This window comes from Dromaius novaehollandiae, chromosome 16, assembly GCF_036370855.1.
Source record: "Dromaius novaehollandiae isolate bDroNov1 chromosome 16, bDroNov1.hap1, whole genome shotgun sequence".
NCBI classification, from domain to species: Eukaryota; Metazoa; Chordata; class Aves; order Casuariiformes; family Dromaiidae; genus Dromaius; species Dromaius novaehollandiae.
In genome coordinates, this window is record NC_088113.1 from 14079828 (window position 1) to 14101064 (window position 21237).

Here is a 21237-nt window from a genome sequence, read left to right on the forward strand (position 1 = left end):
GGCAGAGCAGAGAGCGGGCCGAGGGCGGGCAGGGCTGGGGAGGGCAGACCCCCAGCCCCAAGCGGCGCCCGCCCACCTGCACATGTGGCCTGTGCTGCTCTGGCATCAACCCAAGAAGCAACAGCTGCGCGCGCGCTGGCCACACACCCACCGCCCTCCGTCCTCCCCGCGCCCCGCCGCCATTTTGCAGCCCCCCAGACAAGACTCTCCTCCACAGACCTCCCGCAGAAAGCAGCCAGGTGCCGAGGGAAGGGGCGATGGCGGCAGCCCCCCAGAGGCCTACCTGAGCAGGCGGTGCTCTGCAGGGCGTGCCCGAGCGGCCACCCCGGCCAGCCGGGCCCCGCTCCCGGCGCTGCCTCAGTTTCCCCAGGCACCCCGCCATGGCGCAGCGCCACCTCAGCGCCCCCCCCGCCGCCCTGGGTCACGTGACACAGTGACATGGCCGACTGGCCATGGAGACGCGGCCTAGGCTGGGCCTGGGGGCTGCGGACAGGCCCCACCTGAGAAACCGCCAGGCTCTTCTCCCCGTTTTTGGCCTGGTAAGAGTCTGTAGGCAATACCTACAACAAATACACAATAGTAGCTGAAGTGCAATTACATATTTTTGTGTCCTGATAATTAGTGGCTGGTTATACACACAATTAAGGGGTGGACTGTTTAATACCGGAAACGGCATTGTTCTGTTCAGGCTGTATATGTAACCGTCAGGGCAGCTGTGCCAGGAATTATCTATAAAAACCCTCTTGAAGTTTAATGAAGTTAAACGTCTGGACAGCTTCCAGAGCAGAACAATTGAGCGCAAATGTACTTTCATGGCAGATAATTTGCTTTCAGGTTAGGGAAACCTGCAGCACCGAACTCGGCGTGAAATCTGATCACTTTTCTGCACTTGGCTTGCAGGGTTTGGCGCACAGATAACTCACCCTGCGAAGAGCAGCACTTGCGACAGCAGAGGGAGGCCTTCCTTATGCAAAAGGTAACAATTTTAACTCATTCCATGGGATATTTCTGTATTTCTGAGGTTGTATTTGGTTCTTAAAAGTTCTTTTAAAAATGCCTGCGGGAAACACACCTTAAGATCACGGAAGCAATCTGACTTGCTTCAATTCCACTCAAAAGGTCCTGTGTATAAAGACAGAGCTTATTTGTTGACAACAGAGCCTTAATACAGTGTAGTGGTTTGGCTACTTTTTAATTTGTCTTGGATTACAGCCTTTTCCAAAGCTTTGATTTCCAAATGACTCATTAAGCTTTACCGGGCCTGAACATAAAAGCTGTACTTTTAGGTTTCTTACATGACATGTAGAATGCGGAAGCTCGACTTAACTGTGGATGCATCTCCTAAGACCTTTCTTCCTCTTGGGGCTTCATGTGCTGCTGCTTTATGAGAAGGCTGACTCTGCTTCTTCAAAGCTTTTGTTCCTGTTATCAGAGAGGAATCAAACAAAACGGGGAGTTTCTGTGTGGGAGGCAGTGCCAACACTAACCGTTATTTCATCTGCAATAATAGCTCAGTGGCATAAGGACATCCACAGTCAGACTTACTGTTTTTCTTGTTTTTCTGCCAAGAGGGTTTCCTGATTCCTGAAATTAGCCCCAGTGCCGAGTGATATGGTCAAATCACGTGGTCGCCAGTCCTAATTGCCTCTAGAACTACAGACTTGTAATCAGTGTAGACCTGCTCTTAAAGTGCAGACTGAGAAGAGTTCGCCAGTTGTTCTCTTCCACAGAAGGCCTGATCTATCTATAATAATAATATCTATAACATAGTTAATTACCCAGAACATATTTTTAACTGAAATTTGCTTAAATGCCATCCCAATACAGAGGAAATTACACCAGTATGAAGACACTTATATAGCATATTCCTCTTTTCTGATAACAATCACTGTGCTGATATCTGGCAGTTTCATACCAGCATGTAACCATGGTGGATGCCTCGCTGTATGTAACTTTACATGCGTTGATCTAATTAAAGCTCTATACTCTTCTAACAGAGACAAAGCCTAAGGCTTTTCTCTTGCAGCAAAGCTGGATATAACAGGCCCAATTTCTCTTTTGCTACCATGAATGAGGATCCACAGAAGTCACTGGTCTTACACTGATGTAGAAGTAGGTTATTATGAATCAGGTCTGAAATCTGTAATCAGTCACTCTTGATTAATATTACTTTGTATGGCATCAAAGGCACATTGTACTAGGGAGAAGAACAGAAAATACTGTTGTAAGTAAAAGACGAAGGCAAGCTTTTGTGTTCTGTGCACAGAGAACCAGTGGCAAGTTTTGGTCCTCCGCTACGAGTCCACAGGTTTGCAGAGGCCACTGCAAAAATATTATCTGCCTACAATGTTTCTCCTATTGGGAAGCATGTTTCTTTTACCTCTAACTAGTAAGAAACGTAAATCTGCAAATTTTGCAGAATTTATGCAGTTTTTATGTGATGAATTTAGTGTCGCATCAGTCACCAGAAAACAGGGACATAAACAACAAACTTTGTTTTAGGATTAAAGAAGCAAATGAATTTTTTGAAAGGATAAGTATTAGTTTATTTCATCATAAGGAAATCAAAATATACAGTACAGTATAATTCAGATGCTAGTGTGAATTAAAATGTCAGGCCCATGGTTCCCTGTCTGAGCTAGTCCAGGGTTGAATAAACCACAGAAATCTTAATTTGCTGTAAAATTTATTAATTACAGTTATTACAAGAGTCTTGTAAAGCAGGGAGAGGCCTGATCAGCCTTGATTTTGGTTTTTACTAGGATTAATTACAAGTATGGATATAAACAAGTATTTGATGAAAAACTAAGGTTTTTTCCTATCATCTGCAAAACATTAATAACAGGATTGTAGGTACAGCCTTGGAGTTAGGACTGCAGTGGGGATGCGGGTGCCCCCTTGTGTTCCTATTAGAACCTTAAATAGTTTTTAATTTGTTATCCCACCTCACCAAGACGAGAGAAGTTGTTTCAATCATATAAAGCCTTTGCATTTTAGCTTTTTAATTTACATTAATAACCAATATGAAGCATAACCTTGATTCTATTATACTGCAGACTTTGCTAATTTCAGCACTATTGAAAACCACAAAAGATGGCTTGGTTGTTTTTACTCTTAAGTATAAAGTTTATCAAAGGAGATTAATCCCCCCCCTCCCCCTGGCTGTTTTAAAGCTTGCTAGTTGAGGATTTGTTTCTCATGCCTTACTGCACAAACTGCATTCCTTTGTCACATGCACTTTTTCTGCCATTTATTTAATTCACTACCACTTTCTTACCTTGCATACCCTACTCTCCATAGACTTAAAATCATCCACATGACCTTTCTTTAAATGTAATACTACACATTGCTTCTTGACAGAGTTTTGGTTTAATCTTTACAGTTACTTTCTAGCATCTAATCAACAAATCCTGTAAATCATATACCTTAAATGATACACCAATGTTTGCTTTAGTCCCAGGCATTTGATGACAGCCATATAAAGGAAAATGAGTCATCCTTACTGCATGGGAGCTCATAGAGAGCTGCTGATCCTTCAGCAGCCAAGTGTATTCATTACTTGGATTTCCCAGCAGGTAGGATAGACACAGGATCTGTTTGCACTTCGGCATCAGACATCCTTTTGGGACCCTGTGGAATAAGATATAGAAATTTAGAAATAGTCCTAGCTGAACATTTCGTAACAGTTAAGTCTGGAATTACGTGTTAGGGCTTTGCTAGCAGACATTTTCCACTCATATCACCTCACTGCTTTTTTTTAATTTGCCCTTTTAAAAATATGCTTAAGTATATGAGCACCATCTGCATCAAGACAATCCTAGAATTCCACTGTCTGTAATTTTCCCTAAAAGTGTTGGTTGCTTATTTTAATATATTTTTTTCAGTCAGCATGGGAAGAAATTGTACTCAGAAACTGGACTAACCAAATCAGAGATATGGTGCTGCATATCTGCAGTATTGTAGCTCTGGCATTCTCGCTGAAATATCCCTGGCCCAGATGGTTCACTGAAACCATCATCTCTGGGTTAAGAGTCCTTCAAGCATGATTAATAGTTATATTATAGCCAGCCTTGATCTGCTCTAAGTTAAAGGAACGTTAAATACTTTTATGCATGACAGGTATTTGACAATGTTAGAGTGATACAGCTTTTTTACGCTACAAATATAATTTTGCTTTTGGAATCAGTTCAAGACACTAATCTGTCTTAGGTGAAGGAAGAGCACTGGTCTAGATGTACCAACCAAATTTTTGACCAGTAATTGACAAAAACTTGGCTTTAGTTTAAGGTGCCCTGACCTGATTTTACTGGCCTTGAAGCCATTGAACATTTCAGAACAGCAGAATGGATCCACAAATACTCTTTTAGAGGTTACAGTTAACACTGTGTATGGATCCAAATCCTGTTTGTAGCCAGATGCCTATATCATTGCATGCTTAGCAGAAAAATGTAGTGACAAAGCTATAGCTGACTGCTAAATGCTTTCTCTACAATAAGAACTGTGAAGAATCATATGCTAACTTTCCTTTCACACAGTGTTATTTCACATGGGAAACCTGACTCATCACTTCAGGTCACCATAGGACTGTTCTGTATCAGACTGGGAGAGTGAAAGATCTTGACTTCCTCATTCCTTTTAAGGAGCCAACAGCAGTGTTTTAGGCTTGAATCATTGGTTTCCCTTTAATTTTTCACCTTTGAAAATCTCGGTATAAAAAAGAGCAGCTAACGATCACAATGGGCTAAGAGAATCCTCTGCCTTTTGCTAACTGCAAACCCGTGCTGGTGTGGGCAGTTACAGCTCCACTAACTGCAATGGATTTGCTTCTACTTACATCACTGTTGAATTTGGAACAGACACTAGAACAGAGTGGTGGTGGTTTCTTTTTTTTTTTCTGGCTACTTATATCCAACAGTGTACAGAAGACACTTAAAAATACATATTGTAGCATGTTCTAATGTCTGTCAAATGATACCAAATGAGCTAGTCCTTCCAAATTTGTCCAGCAATCCAAACAGTCTAGACATCTGTTAAATGATTTCCTACATTACAAGATTAATTTGGGGTCTGTCAGCTGTAACTGTTCCTGTGCATGGTTTAATAAAGATACTAAACCATATCTAGGCTGACCTAGGAAATAAGATGATACCATTTGTTGTACTTCCTATAAATGATGCAAACTGGGTGCTCCTTTCAGATAATCCACATTTTGACTCAGCACATTTGCAGAGCAGTGTCATATGTTAATGTCTGCCTATGTTACAGTCTCCCTGCTGCACCCCTTTTCAAGGTGGCTTGCTGATTAAAACAGGAAGCTTTGAAGGAGACTCACCAGTGATTCTTGTTAAACTGGAATTTCCAAGCCTTAAGTGAAATATAGAACTTTGTTCCTGTGCTTTTAACGGACAAATTCCAGCTCTGCTCTCGGGTTCAGAAGCACATGTACCGTAGGCTCACAAATTGCTCTCAGTTACTTTGCATAACCCTTGTAAGCTCAGTGGAAGTTGTCCACCTTTGTGATGGTTAAGCTGGAACTATTTAATTTGGGCAGAACACTTCAAAGTGCATACACAGGACTGTCATGGAGTTGGGGTAGTTTATTTTTCAGGTTGTGCATATCAGAAGCTTTTGTAAGTATACCTGATATTCTGATCTGAAATAGGCCAGGAAGACTGTTTCTGCACGCTAAGCACTCCCAGCTTCCAACAACTTCAGTATGACTTACTTCAGCTCACAAAACCATGCTTTTTTTTTTTTTTTTTTTGGTAAATACAAATCTTTCTAATTATCTAGATTACAAATTCATCTTTTTTGCTCTAGGAACAGTCATTGGATCTTACTGTCTGTGCCAAAACAGTGCAAGCTGGGTTTGCAGCCGTAATGCTGTTTGCTTGCCTAAGTGCCTCCGTTTGTATCAAAAGTTTCAACATTTGTTAGCCCAACTGAACACAGATGCCTGAACTGAAGTGTTCTCGTCAACCTTCCTTCATTCCTGCACTATGACATCCTTTAACACTGTTTCCAGCACCACACGCGCTTTCCCAATCAACAGATTCAGGAGAGACCATTGTTAAAATAGCTGCTATTGAAATATCTGACCAGAATTCAGGGAGAGCTCAGTGGGCATGGATTATGTGAGCAAGTAAGGCCTACTGGATCTCCTCTTAAATATCTTCCATTTTCTCAGCACAGAGCTCAATATTTTGTCTGAGAAGTCGTTACCAGATACCTAAGCTGTTATCTTTGAGGGAAATTCTGGGATTGGTTTCTTTCTGATGTAATACTTTCAGATTAATGATTACACCTTCCTGAGACTTAGTTTGATCATGTAGGAGATGTGGAGATTATTTTTTGGAACCATTGCAGAATAGGTTTCTTAGGTGTGGATAATCTTCTCAGTGAAATAGAAAGAGGTGGTCATTCTCTGTGAAATATTTTTCATATCTCTTTGGTTTTAAACATAATTCTTCTTTAAAGGAGCCAGAATGTCCAGTGCACTGGGAATATATACTTAATCACTTTAGGAGCAGGTTGTTTTTCCTAGTTTGAAAGCACAATAAACTGGCCAAATCAGCTATATTGTTATCAAAATTTTTTTTTAAGTCCCATCTTCTATTAATGGGAGATGGAAGATGTAAAGATCTTATTGGTCTGTATAAATACAGCAGAAGATAAGGGACTACACAGTCAAATTGTCTAGCATACTCTTTGAACATACAAAACTATCTCACAGAACATCTCTTCCTCCTCTGCCTTTTTTCTCCTTTTTTTTTTAATATGGTTGTCTTTTTACCTCTGCACAATCTTTCCTCTCTTGATCAAAAGCTTTCTCCCCCCCTTTGAATCAGAGATACCTTCTTTCCTGCATCTCTGAGTCTTTTAAGAACTTGCACTTGAAAGGATGTTTCCTTGCTTGCTTACACTTCCTAATCTCTCTAGAATAATTCTAAATTTGTACCTATTGTTAAACTCTACAAAAGATTTTTGGATACAATTTGTGTGAATGACATTATACAAAATAAAGTGCAACTGTCAACAAGCAGAAAAGCCCTTTCTCATACCCTGGCTTCGGTGAGAATTTTGACAGAGGAAGGCTCTCAGTACTTAATTTCAGCAGATCTCCAGACCAGGAAAACAAATCTCAATTATCTCTAGAAATAATAGAGGTAGATAACCTATGCCAGAAAAATGTGTCTCTTTCCCCTTTCCTCCAGTTGACATAAGAGATCTGTTACTATTTTCTAAGTGGTTTGAGTAACAGAACTCCTGATTTCACTTCTGGGAGTGGGGAGGGGCAGTTTCACATTTACATTGCAGAGTGCTACAGCTACACACTGTGGTTCCGAGTGTGACTCACATGTTACACAATCACACCAGTGCTGTGCACATGGGCAATTTCATACAGAAATCTGGAGGCAGGGGGTGAGGAAAGAAAAATATACATTCACAAGCATACATGTGTTTGATAATTTCAGTTAGCTAGTATATCATACAGATAAATAGAAAGCAACGGCCTGGCTTTTTCACATTATGCTAAGTAAAAAGATTTCTCCTCTTGATTTCAGTGGGTGCCCCAGATTAATGGAAGTTAATGGAAGTTGTTGGTTGCTACAGCTGAGCTCCATGACTTCCTTGTTCCATTGAAATCTACAGGAAAATCCCACTGATTCGTAATGGACCAGGATTTTACCACAGAACAGTGGGGTGAAACACAAAAAGCAGAAGTAAGTGGCTGGACTGTTATTAATAAATCCCACAGAAAGAGTTTCTTCTTAATCCTCCTGCTAACATGTAATTATTTTGGTAATGCAAATGGCTCTCTGTAGGATATAGAGTAATTCTGTGAAATGTGTGTAAATTAAACACTTCTTATGATGTGGAAAAACATCTGCCTCAAAATGAGTCATATTGGTCTGTATAGCTGCCTAACTTTATAACCGGGTGTTCTAACAGGGCTAACTTTCAAATCAGTGTTACCATTTCAATATGTATTACTTGACTTTTCTTCTTTCAGGGCTGCCTAAGTGTTTTTTTTCCTTCATGAAAGCCTTAGAAGCAGAGTAGTAAAGAAAGTAAAAAGCTGTATGTGTCTCAGAGGAACCAGATTCACTACGAAGCGTTGCAGCTAATGTAGTCAAATCAGTTTAGGTTCTTTGCAGCACTTAGAATTTGTGATGAAGCTTGGTTTGCAAATGAGCTTTCTAAAAGATGCTAAAAATCACCCCACAGCTCTGTGCATTCAATGCTGTTATGGCAGATTGCAAGGAAAAAGGTGTAAACAAAAAGCAATGGAAATCTGCCCTCTTGCATTGAGGCTTGAAAGGCAATCCCAGGTCTAACCTGTGTTTTTGTTTCTGCATTGACTTCTGAATGTGGTTGCAGGGGGGAAATGGAGCAGGGGGAGAAGAGTTCCCATCTGTTGAGTGCTCTGAGGAAGGTCTGGTTGCATCAGTAATACCAAGCCTTGTAGAAACTCAAATTTTTAGTATCCTGAATTCTTTTGTATCTATGTTTCAGGTTTTGGTGGAGGGAGCATGGCAAGCTGCGTGAGATTTTACAAAATAAGGTAGGAAGAAAAAATACGCCTGTATTTTTTCTGTTCTAACTAGTCTCTTACTGGCTGATAATTCAAGGAGCTTACCTAGTGACAGTTCTGTCAGCTCCCATCCACCAAGAGGTCTACTCTGTTTTTTCTCCTGGAGAAAATTCCTCCTTGCAAGGGATGCCTGTGCTGCTTTGAAGCAGCAGCTGAACCACCACTGCTGCAGGCAAATGTACTCTGGTAAACCTGCGCATCCTTCATTTTCCCTTAATATACACACCGTGATTTGTAGTTGGTTCAGTAGCTGCTACAGGAAGAGTTGGGTCATCCATGTAGCCAGGGCATGAACCCCTAAAACAGGGGTGTGGGAACAATTATGGCTGTCCCATAGTAAATTGTACTTGCCTATGAATCAGTACCCTGAGGCCCAAGGGTTTTTTGCCTTTGACTAAAAACTTGCTGTTGTTTGGCCTTAGTCCTGCAAGCTGCTTGTAAAGTTGCACTCATGTGTTCTAACCCTCAATGCCATCTGGGGCACTGTGCACCAGAGCACAAATCTCACGTGGTAAGCGACTTGCAGGTCTGGTGTTTACATCAGCTGAATAATGACTTAAAAAGATAGGATGAAATTAACGTACGAGGCCCTTTAAAAACCCTCCAAAGGACTGCCTCTTCTCTGTCTTCTTGGAGGAGGGTTCCTTTGAAGTGTCTCCTCCATTCTGGATGGATTCGGTCTCAGTTGTTTGCTGCTCTCTGGAGTCTGGCTGTTCTCTGGTTTCCTGTTTGTTGCCTTTCTGCTTGCTCAGCTCCACTGTCGACTTCTTGTCTTTTGAACTCTCTTTGCTCTTTTGGCCCACAGGTTCACTTTCAGCTGGGCCAACTGGCCTCTCTGTGGAGTTTGATGTCTAAAGCAGTTTCAAACAATGGTTATTTTTAGTGGGAGATGTAAACGTTTTGGCAGGCGATCCATAAATACATTAAAAAATGAAAGGCCACCTGTCAGGGAGAAATCCTGCTATCCAACAGGTTTTCATTTACAGAGTTTGAGACTGACTCCTGCAGCCTTGACTTTAGGAAATACTCCCAGGGAGATTACTTATGAGCAAAGACTGCAAGATAAAGCCATTACTGCACAGACTTGCTTTATTTTTGTATATGTCTATGCTGAAGCTGGTTTAGGAGGCAGAGGACATGCATGGAAAGATGCAAAGAGTCACATGCATGCACTTTCAACTGTGACTCCCTCAACTTCTGCATCCGAGGCTGTGAAAGCACCCGAAGAGCGCAGGGGTAAGGTTTGCGAGAGAAAGGAAGTAACTGGCATCAAAGTAAAGGATAAAAAAATAGTCCCCTCTATAAAATTGCAACACCCCACCAAAAATTAACAACATATGATTTGGCTGTGGAAAGCCAGTGTTATAGAAAATTCCATGTACAAGTGCAAAAGAAGAGATAGTGAATATTCCAAAGATAAACACAATGACAGAGCACCTATTTATAGTAAGGGCAAAGATTCTGAAACTTGGAAAAGAACGGGATATGATTGAAGTTCACAGGACAAGATTCAGATCTGTCAAAGGGGATAAGACAATGAAACTGTTTCCACAGTAGCAAATGACTAGATACATTTTTGCTAGGAAATGTGTTTGCAAATAGGATTTTCTTTTTCCTTATGCCAAAAATCATATTACTGTATTTATTTATTTATTTCTCATGTTTAAATGCTGGAAATCTGACATTTGCACTCAGGTGATAGCTTAGAGCTTAATGATGTGCAATTTTCCCAACTTTTGAGATATTATCATTACTCTTGAAAAGTTTAGTGCTCTTCTAAAAACCTAGTTATATGCTTACATGACAAGTTTAGCTTTCATTAAAAACAAATTTTCAGACAGCATGATTTCAGATAAAAATCTGAAAGCAGAAACTCTAGAAAAATAGTATGCAAATAAACCTATCAGATATATTTTAAAAAAAACCCTCTCAACCCAATCTCTGGGGTTTTGGAGAAACAAGAAAGAGAGGGGGTGGCAATACTACCACTGGCCTTTTTCACTTGATTCTCTTTTTTCCCCCACCTAATCTTTTTTTTCTTTTTAATTTCTAGAACCTTTTGTTCAGCAACCACTTAAGCTGAATAGTCAAAACTGAATGCATCAAGTCCTCAAAAAAATATGTGCTTATATTTAAGTATTTCCCTTTCCTAAGGGCAGACATTTATATGTGGGTGTATATTTGCTTATATCTGGATTTGTCTGCCTTTACACGCAAAATATACAGTCATGAAACTAGTCTTTCTTCCTTCTTTGCTCTTTCCCTCTTTGCTCTAGTCTCTGCAGCAGAGACATGCAGACAATGCATGACATCTGGAGGTGCAGTCCTATGATCAATAGCCCCGTGCACCACAGGCAGGCTATCTTAGAGCCAGTAGTTTATTAAAGCGAATTCAATAACCTCAAAATACAAGAGGACTGCTAGGTCTAGCTACACCGATATTGCATGCTATCTGCATCTTGTTCACCTCACTTGAGGAAAGAGATCTGCTCGGATGCACTTTTGAGTACCCAAGTGATGCAGGATCTCTCCCAGTACAAGGATGAGTAGAGCTTCATAAACCCAAATTTAATTCTGTGTGTTTTTCATTCTGACTCATTTCAGAATGAGAAGGGGAAGCAGTCAGTTGCTGGCCCCATCAGTTAGCTTGACAAGATCCGTGTAACTCTTATTTGCCCTGATTTGCTTTTGAAATGTTTCTCTTTGGTGCAGTTGCAGATGTGTACATTCAATTCAGAAATAACCACATCACCCAAAATTCACCTATGAGACTGGATATGTCTGCGTTCAAAGGTGCCAGAATGACTTCTATCCTGTATTAACACTCTGTGAAATCTGTGGGTTTACTTTGTGGGTGAAAAATTAGAGTAGGATCTTCCTTACCACACATATTTGATTGTATAGGTGCCCGATAGTTACGGTACTGCAGTCAAATTCAAACTGGATGCAAGAGGACTGTTTCTATGAGCAGGTTTTGGGCCTTTGATGTTAGTCAAACAAAACACTTTAAAAATATTCATAATACATTTTCCAGGCCAAAAAAAGAAAAAATCAGATAATCTCTTTGAGGTGTTTCATATTAACCTTGAAAGGCAGGAAATTGGCATATTTTATATGGATGGGAGCAGGTCAGGAAATACAAAGTGAAAGCTATGAATAATGAAACATGTTAATGTTTCTTATTCTAAAGGTTGATCTGCACCTGACAGATTGCTTTAACTCTCTTGGCATTAACAGTGCCACTGGAAGAAAAAAAAAAAAAAAAAAAAAAAGATTAACGTTATGTCATGTTACAGGAGGCCTTAATCCAAGGCTCCTTTCTAAATGCAAAAGAAAGACCTCATAAATTTCAGCAGACTTTGGATCAATGTTCGAATGCATTTCTGTAGCTCACAGAATGGCAGTAATGAAAAGTGAACAAGAATCACAGCATTCCAGAAACAGTACAGGATAATTTAAGGAGATTGTTTCATGCAAATTCTATAAAAGGAAAAAGTCACAAAAGCAGATACATTCCTCTCCTGAGCTTTTTTTATATAGTAAAATTGGGCTAATTTATACCAGTATAAGCGAGAGAAGAAGGAGGACTTATAAGTTGGTTTAAAAAAAAGGAAAGAAACTGGTTGCTACTTAATAAGAAATAGATGCAGGACTGTAACTTTCAGTCACCTGATCAGATTGTTTTTTTTTTTTTTAAAGAAAAAACACTATTGTACGAAATAAGGAATAAAGATCACAGGACAAGGCCTTCTGTATTCTGGGATGCTTTTTAAAAATTAACTTGCAAAGATTAACCTTAGTATCATGGGACATCAAGAAAACAGGAAAAGGGAGAACATCATTTTGCTATTAATAAAAACAGAAAATAAAAAAGGAAAGTTTGAAAGACCAGTTTCCAATACAACTTCAGATTTGCTCTTGGGTTAAACAAAACCCTATGTCTATACACAAACCTAATTCTTACTGTTGTTACTGGTGTTAATCGTGCTGAATAACTTGACTTGTAGCAGATGAGGGTTTCACTCAGAAAAGATAACAGTATTTGCATTTCCAATGAAAATGTGATTTTCTGAAGTATTTTTAAAGCTATAAAGAATGTAACATAAAGATCATATCCAAAGTTTTGGTTCATATTTTATGAACAAAGAATAAAAGAATCACAGAACAAAGAATAAGAAGGAACTATTTTCTTGTTTTTTCTTAAATTTCAGTGAAAAGTTTTCATTTTCACTTTTCTTCCATACAGTTTCCATCTAAATAATTCTGTCCTCAGCAGACAAAAATAAATCTACAAAATAAAAATTATTCTAGATGTATGTAGTTAGTTTCACTGCCTAAGCCAAAGAATGTGCAGAAAGTAAAATAATAGAGAGAGAGAGAAAAACAAAACTGAACATAAAAACACTCTAATTATTATATTTTAACAAAAGGAAAAAACTTGGAAAAAAAGCATGATTTTTAATCTGACAGTGTCTCTTTAAAATCATATTTAATAGGATGAATAGGTAAAATAAATAAATGGAGAAATAAATACATGAAACTTAGTGAGCATGAATCACTTTTCTGGCAGTGAATGTTAAATTTCCAAAGCTGGGAGTTGTATGGAAGTAGGCAACAGCAACCCATCACCAAAAGATGAAAAAAAAATTCAGGCACTTACTTGGTGATTGGGATTTGGACCATTTACCTCTTCTGATTTGGTTGTCCCTCCATCACCCTTGACTGACTAAAATAACAAAGCAATATAGGACTTCTAACTACGTTCTTGGTTTAAATATAAATTCAATAAGAAAACACACATGAATTGAACAATGCAAGGTTTGATTTAAGGATGTTCTCTACAACACTAAAACAAAACAAGACATTTCAGAGCATCTACTGACATTTTTGGAATACCCGCATCTCTAAGGTAGCTTTCTGCCAGTTCATTTCTATGTGATATGATTGTCTGTTTGAAGGCAGCTTTCCCATTAAGGCTTGAGAAATATGAATGGGGTCTCAGTGGACCAGAGATCATATCATCTGATAAACAAGATAGTGCTATCAACTCTTTTTTTTTTTTTTTTTTTCAGAAAAGAGCTTTTGCTTGCATTTCAGAGACAATCCTATCTTATAAGATCTAGCGGGACTTCCTTTTTATTTAGCCATCATATTAAGTGCATATAAGGAATAATTAAAACCTACTCAGCTTCCTGGATATATTTTTACATTCTGTCATTGGCATCCAATTTTCCCAATTTTCGCTTTTCAGTTTATGCCTTCTCTCTCAAATGAATACGTGCATTAGGGTAACAGCTCTTCTTGATGCCCAGTGTTTCCAGCCACAGCAATCAAAGCAGACCCCAAGGCTATAGCACAGGCAGGTCATTCAAAGCAAATCTTGACTCTGAAATATGTTTTTAAGATATAATCCCTTGTATGTATCTTAAAAATAATGAAAACCTCTTTGACAAAACTGGCTCAGTGAGTGAATATTACAAGATCTGTGACAATTAGATTGGATTTTGGTTACTATTAGTAATATAAAAGAAACAAAAGGGGTGGTATGTACATGTTTAATTTAAAAGTGTGTGAGAGGGTTCAACATGGTATTCTCCTGAGTATCATTTAAGCCACAGAGTATTAAAGCATAAAATAAACTCCAGAATTTCAAAGTGCCTGAATTTAAATGTCATTTTTCATTGCATAAGTTCAATGAAAACAATGAAAGGATGTGACTTTTGCTCTAAAGATAGATCAGGCGGATTTGTGGTTTTCTGCAGCTTGTAGATTTGTTACTTGCAGCACAACATTATCAGCTTGATCCTATGTACAATGTTACTATGAGGATCTATTTCAGCATCTGATTTTCCTATAAAGCCATGGAAAATCAATGTGTAGCAGCAGCATGATAAAGAACTAAACGGCTCTGTGACAATGCATTGCTTGTCACAAATTGTGAAAAAAAATGTTTTCCTTCTGGAACATGCCTTTGCTCAGTCTCTTGCACGGTTAGGCTCATGACAGTTTTTATCTGTGTGAGAGGTTGTAGAAAAGGAGGAGAGGAAGCACAGTGTGGTCTGTCTTAACATCACAGGCTAGTAACTCATCCCAGGGTGTATGAAGATGTATTGTGATAAGATCTAGTTTGCGTTTCTATTTCAGTGACTCTTTAAATGCCTTCAGAGAAATATAATGCTGTTAAGAAAGTTTATGCTATAAGAACAGCCACTTTGCTACCTTTTATTTTTTTAAAAAAGAACAGCTTTAGCCAAACTTAAATAATTGCCCTGAGTTTTCACGAGAAGAACATAGAAGAGTAAAAGCCTTGTGTACCTTACCTAGACAAAGTTCCCTATTGCTTTCAGTGCAACTTTTACCTAATGATTGTAAGGATTTTGTGCAGGAGCACTGCTAACTTCTTATTTTTGGCTTTGATCATTTAGGATTGCTGCTGCCAAGTTCCTGGAAGTGTTTTCTGCTTTCTGTGGCAGCAGGGGTGGATCAGCATATCTTTAAATGGAGAAGGGTGGGGTCAGGCAATAGACTTGCCACATTTTTGTGAATAATGAAGCGAAATTAAGGTGGGACAACATAAAATAATTACTTTTGAATCAGAAAGCTAATCATTATGTAAAAGTTTGTTTATGTGAGGCAGGGGGCCAGCATAGCTGTTGCAGAATAATTCCTACAACAGCAGGCACTTAATTTGGAAATAGCCTGTGTTGTTATTCCAGAATGATTTACTGAGTTTGGGAGTGTTTCCATTAATCCAGAAATCGGACATTTTATTTGCAGAGACCAGTGCTATTTCAGACCATCTGTGCTGCCAATCAATTTCTTGGTTGAAGACAAAGGTATGAACCTCAGTTTAAGCTTAGTATTTCTGCTCACTGTAATGAAAGAATGCCATTTTATGTTTTTGATAGGTCCACAAAATATCTCAGAAGAGAGATTTTGGAGGGATCTATCTTATCTAATTTCACATCTCTGTTTATATTCTGTGGAGAAAAACAGGAACTTCCTGGGTTCAGATCATCTGACCAATTCTAGATATTTACTTTTTTTTATCCTTGGAAGTGCTTACTCATTGTCCTTAAAGGGAGCCTTTGTGGCTAGCTCACGTGTAGCTGTTTCTATTAAGACATCTGCATCAAGTCAGTTGTATCCCACCCTGTATAAAAGGTAGCTATTTGATTTTGATTAATGAAGCATGAGTGACATTTTCAAGTGGCAGCACAGGATTTCATATTCATGTACAAGGTGCAGCCTGGTTAGATAAAATAGCAATGATATTTCTTCATCTCTCATTGAATCACAGGGCTTTAAACAAATACTTTATATCTTACCATAGTTTCCCAATAGCTTTTGTAGTATACTAACCCTCTCTCATTTCAACCTCAGTGATGACATTTGTGACCCTTGCAATTGCAGACAATTCATACCAGTTAAGAGTGGACATCTATACTGAGCAAGTCAGCAGGCAGCCTGGGACATGCACACTGCCTCTTCCAGAGTAAAATACTCCTAGTTTTAACAACGGCTATCCTTACATCAACAGCATTAATTATAGCACTATGGATCTAAATGTCTACTTGCTATGGGCCTGTGCTGGTACTGTCTGATCAGAATGTCACTTTTCTTTACCTAAGCCCCAATGTTTCTTTCTCCACAGTGAGCTGATGATTTAAAGATTCCTTTGAGTATAGAGATCCCTAAAGAGGTCAAGGAACTCAGCCCAGAAGCTGAACAGCAGGTTGTTTTCTGCTTATGCTTTCTATTCTGGAGAATAATCAAGGTTAGGAAGACGATCGGTGTTGGAGTATTACAGAAGGGATGTTTTGTAGGAGGAAAAGTATTTCTGACATTCTTTAAGTCTACTTAAGGTAGATTGTTCTACTCAGACTTCATAGTTTTCATTTACATCCAGGATGAGCAAACTTCATTTCTCCTTAGCTTCACTGAGAACACGTAACAATTCCAACTTTGCTAACTATGCTGTGGAGTACTGATGACAACGCATGTAGTGCTGGGCACTTCCCACCAGGCACACAGGCAATAATAGCTTCTTTCAGTTCCCTTCTGGAGGAGAGGACTCTATGGGTTATGTAATAATCAGGGACTTTCTATCTTGTTTGATAATCGAAAATTAAGCATATAAATCTTCATCAAATTGCATACAGTCTGCTGTTCCTTTTTCTTTTTTTTTTTTTTTTTTTAATATACTCCCAATGCCCAAACCATTCAAGGCACATAGAAACTTGCCTGTTTGGGCAATAGACTGTGAGGTAGAATTAAACTTAATTTTTTGAATCCCAGTCTTGACTCTTAAGAGGATAAGCTGCCTTTTCTTAGGCATCTCGATTGTTAACCTGTGTAATAAAACTGTGGATTTTCTCAATATGAACAAAACTGACAATCCTTATTCTTTGCTTTTTTAAATCATACTAAAACACTGTGTAGCACAGAATATTGGTATGCAATGCACTGTATAAAAAGTATTTCCTTCGATAGCTAATTTGCTTGCCTTTTTTTTCCTTGTATATCTGCTTACTCAGTTACGTGAAGGTATGAAGGGATGCATTTAGTGTCCTGACTGAAGGAGCTAGTCTGATATCAAAGGAAGGAAGGTGCAAATATCTCCTGTCTTTGCAAGAATTTATAAAGAAAGAAACCTTTAGATCGTTTCTGCAGGCAGAAGAGAAACACAGTAGATGATCATATTAATTTAAAAGTAAGTCAATCTCTTTCAGCAACCAGAGCAATAGTCAATCTATCACTAGATTGGAGACTGAACAACAAAATACAAGCGTGATTCTTTCAAAGACCTTAAACGCTTGTGCTTGTTAAGATTTTATCTGTCTTATACAAATTCATCACTTGTTCCATCTGCAACAAGCCAGGAGTGCTCCCGAGAGAAGGTGTCAGATGAGTCAGTGACCTGCGTTATGTGGGTGGCACGTTTTGTACAGGCTCTGCTATCTCTTCAAGGCATTTCCCACACCCCTAGAAGCCTCCTGCCACAGCATCCACCCGTGTAAAATGGAATAGCAGAAGGTACATTTAAGCACTGATTGAGGTTTGTCCAGTTTTGCAAGTGAAAGATTTAGACGTGTTGAAGAGATGCAAACATGTTAAGTCATCATTTTATCCCTGATGCTTCAGGTAACAGGTGCTAAGGACTGAGATCCTCACACACATGCAGGAGGTATAAAGGCATGTGTCAGGCATCTGGCTGTGTTCCTCCTCTACGTTCATGCTATAGTCAGAGGTGCAGTGTAAAGTCTCATGTGTTTGAGTTAGTTTTTTGATTAACTAGCATTAGCATGAATAGCAAACTAATGACATTAGCATGAGGATTGGGGAGGTTGCAAATGGAAACCCACAGAAAAGTGGAAATTGGTCTGCTCCGTGGTGCTAGGATTACACAGCTACCAGGATGTGAGCTAGTTATTTAAAAGCTGGCTCAGAAATGCCTCCAGTTTATGGCTATTACTGCAGGGCTGCCAGACCTCAAGAGAAAAGTACAGTTTCTGAGTGGAAATTATACCTTCCAGCACAGTCTGACAATATAGCTATTCTGGGCAAAGAGGGCCCTGTTAAACTTCTCTCTACAGTACTTATCCCAGCTGTTATCCCCACAGCACTGGAACTTTTTCCTGTTTTCCCTATATAGTCTCTTGTGAGGAAGTCAAGATTTTGTGAAGGGAGATGAAGGTGTAAATGGAGAAGCCAGCAAACACTTTGAAGTCGTAAACATTTCATCCATTTTCAACATGTAATAATTAGTTCAAAAGCTTTACAGAGGCTAATTGTTTAGGAGTGGTTTAAAATCCTTCAGTCTGCCTTAGGAATCAGAAGTAGTAATGCTAAGTGAGACAGGTGACCCATCAGGCAGCACATAGCTGTATGGCAGCTACAGAGCTAGGATTCTGTGCAACAGGAGGGCAAGTATGCAGTAATCCAAAAGTTATTCACTGGAAACTACTTGGGACATGCTTCAAGGACAGTAAATATATTAAAATAATTAGGATCTGTTTGGAATTGATAGTCAAAAGCAGACTGAATCAACACAGAAGGATTCATGAAGCAGCAAGACCAGTTATACAGTTCTGTTCCCCATAGGGGTGGGTGGGTGTTTGTCTGCATTCTGGTTCTGTCTTTCTGTGCCAAATCTGGACTAAACCTCTGCTCTGATTAGAAGAGTGTTACAGCTACCACTTTGTAACACAGCTCTCTTGTTTTTTTCCTCCATGATGACTAAGATGGGTGTGGAACACAGCTTTATTTTTATTCAGTACTTTTTTTTTTTTTTTTTTTTTTTTTGGTAGGGTGACATGATTTGAAATCAAGGTTGCCTCAGACATTAGTATTTGATAAACATTACTCCTGATTCACCTTCTGCATTCCTGACATGCTTTGGTGATAAACCTCGATGCAGGATGGCCACATAGCCCCTTGCAAAGACATGGATTTAGGAATAAAGTTGAGATTTTCCAAATACACTAATTTTGCTAAGTGTCCTTTGGAATTAAATGCATGTAGGGTGCACAATTTCTTGGTCAACCTAAAAAAAATTTAGCCTAGATCCTCAAATACAGCAGAATGGCTGTGTGGTAAAGTAACTTTGAAGGGGGAAAAAAAAGAAAATGTGCCCCTGATGCATTGCGCTGAGGCTACCAAAAACCTAAAAGAGTAAAAGCAACAGTATAATCTTCTGGAAGTAGGGAGGGGGAAAAAAATCACCATAGGATTTGGGGGGATCACCTGTACATTCCAGGATCTGATTCATGACTTTTAACCTTTGACAATGTGACTGTTCTCAGTTGTATGGGCACGTACTTGTGAGTATACAGGCAACTTGGGCTACTTACTATGTAGTGTTAGAGGAAACTGTTTTTCACATTTTAATGTGTAAGCTACTCTGACTCCTACACCGTGTAGCTGCCTAAAATTTAAACAACACTGATTAAAAATAAAAATCTTTTTCCTATTCCTTTGCAAACCTTCCAAAACAGATTAAAACTGTAACAGGCCTAAGGATTTATATAGCAATTAAACAGAGAAGTGTTAGTTCTAGGCTTGGATTATTTCCTTTCTCGGCCGCTTTTCTGGACTCTTTTGAGGAAGTTATAGTAGATACAGAATACTGTCTTGCTGCTTTTTGTACATAAATTCATCAGGATAGTAGTTCATACATTTAACCACAACAAGATACCAGCTACATTATCACCTCAACCACTATGTTTGAATAGTTTTCTTTTTCTTCACCCCAGCTTTCTTCTGGGCAGGATTAGATTCTATTTTGTGTCTTTCTTTTGTCAGCTACCTGATAACATCTTTGAAGCAGCAGTTATATTATGTGCCAGTTCAGCTAACTTAGCATAAGCTGCCAAAAAGGGCTTCACTACTGAAAATGTGGCGCTCTGAAGCAAGCACAGCATTTACAGTGGTACAGGGATGTTTGGTAGTGCAGGGGTTTCCTCTAGGAGCAGACTCCCCAAGCCTCACATCGTCTGCTGGGAGCAGTTTGTGAAAGTAAAGGCATGAGGCTTCCAGGGTGGAACTCAAGAATGCTAGATAGATCAAGACCTCTGAATTGCCCTACACCACCTTGACAGCAGAAAAGGGGCCAGGGCCCACTGAAGTTAGTTAAAAGACTCATGGGCTGGTGCTGGGAGCTGTGGCAGCCCCATGAATGTTCCTGGAAGAGCCACGAGAGGGAGATACAGAACATGAAATGCGCAGTGGGGGACTTGCAGCACCTCGCACACTGCCGGCTCAGGGCAAGAGCAGTGGGGCTTGGGTTCTTCAGCAACACTAACTGCCAGTGGAAAGAGAGAAGCAAATATTTCCAGAACAGTGCAACATCGAACACATGCACACCCTTCTGCAAATGAGCTATGTGATCCGGAAGCATAGCTTCACTCCTGTGCTCATATAGACATACTTATTTTGAAAAATTTTCAGATGTTACAACCCCCAAACTTGCAATGAGCATGTCACTCTAAAATCTTGAAATTTGCAATGCCCTGCTTACCAGTTTAAAAAATTTCCTCAGGTTTGCTTTGGGGGTTTTAATTTCTTCTCTTCTAGGTTTCACTTCTGAAGCTTCTGGGCTTTTACTCTCATCTTTATCAGGAGCCACTGCTTCTAAAGACGTATCTGCTTTTTCATTGCTTACAATCTCTGCTTCCTCCAATGGGTTCTGGTGTTATTTTTGGCAAATATTAAGAATGCAGAAAAAAACATTCAGACTTAGTCAGTGAGGTTTTGTTTCTTTAAAGAAGTTACAATCACATTGTGTCAGAAATGCAGTGAGTTGGTACAAAAGGAATGAACATGGTAGGGCAGTGTTCTCTCAAGACTTCACTACGTCTGTACAGGTTCTTAAGGAACTCAGTTCTTCACGATTCAAGAAAATATATAACAAGTATAAACCAGTAGTTTTTTAAACACTTGTTTAAATTAAAGAAATAGGCTTTCCTGAATTGTGGCACCAGTTACCAAACACTATCATTTCTCTTTGGTTACCGTTTAAAGCAAAATTTAAATGAAATTATCAACGCTTACACTGTTATGAGCCAGGAGTAGGTGACACTTATGTAAAACCAGTAAGAATGAGAGAAAGATCGTGCCCAGGAGTTTGCACATAAAAGCAG

The 21237-nt window shown here is 39.2% G+C and overlaps 1 protein-coding gene and 1 long non-coding RNA gene across 10 annotated transcripts in view; one reads left to right on the forward strand and one right to left on the reverse strand.

Moving 5' to 3' along the window:
- The first annotated feature begins 725 nt into the window (after positions 1-725).
- LOC135330123 (uncharacterized) overlaps positions 726-21237 on the forward strand; it is a 101699-nt gene continuing 81187 nt past the window's right edge. Inside the window, exons 1-3 of one of the 2 annotated variants that reach the window (XR_010391922.1) lie at positions 726-976; positions 8518-8566; positions 15374-15432. This is a non-coding gene — a long non-coding RNA (uncharacterized LOC135330123). Of the gene's footprint in view, positions 977-7581; positions 7725-8517; positions 8567-15373; positions 15433-21237 lie in introns of those variants that run through there. The other variant, XR_010391921.1, reaches the window with a different exon arrangement.
- Positions 2522-21237, reverse strand: part of BCAS1 (brain enriched myelin associated protein 1) — a 59278-nt gene continuing 40562 nt past the window's right edge. For 4 of the 8 annotated variants that reach the window (XM_026099609.2, XM_026099607.2, XM_064521538.1 and 1 more), the window contains 4 exons: positions 20616-20783; positions 13257-13322; positions 9181-9447; positions 2522-3630 (listed from right to left, as the gene is read on the reverse strand). In XM_026099609.2, the coding sequence (XP_025955394.1) occupies positions 3556-3630; positions 9181-9447; positions 13257-13322; positions 20616-20783 (576 nt within the window). In that variant the 3' untranslated portion in view covers positions 2522-3555. The remainder of the gene's footprint in view (positions 3631-9180; positions 9448-13256; positions 13323-20615; positions 20784-21237) is intronic. The other 4 variants (XM_026099612.2, XM_026099610.2, XM_064521539.1 and 1 more) reach the window with 4 other exon arrangements.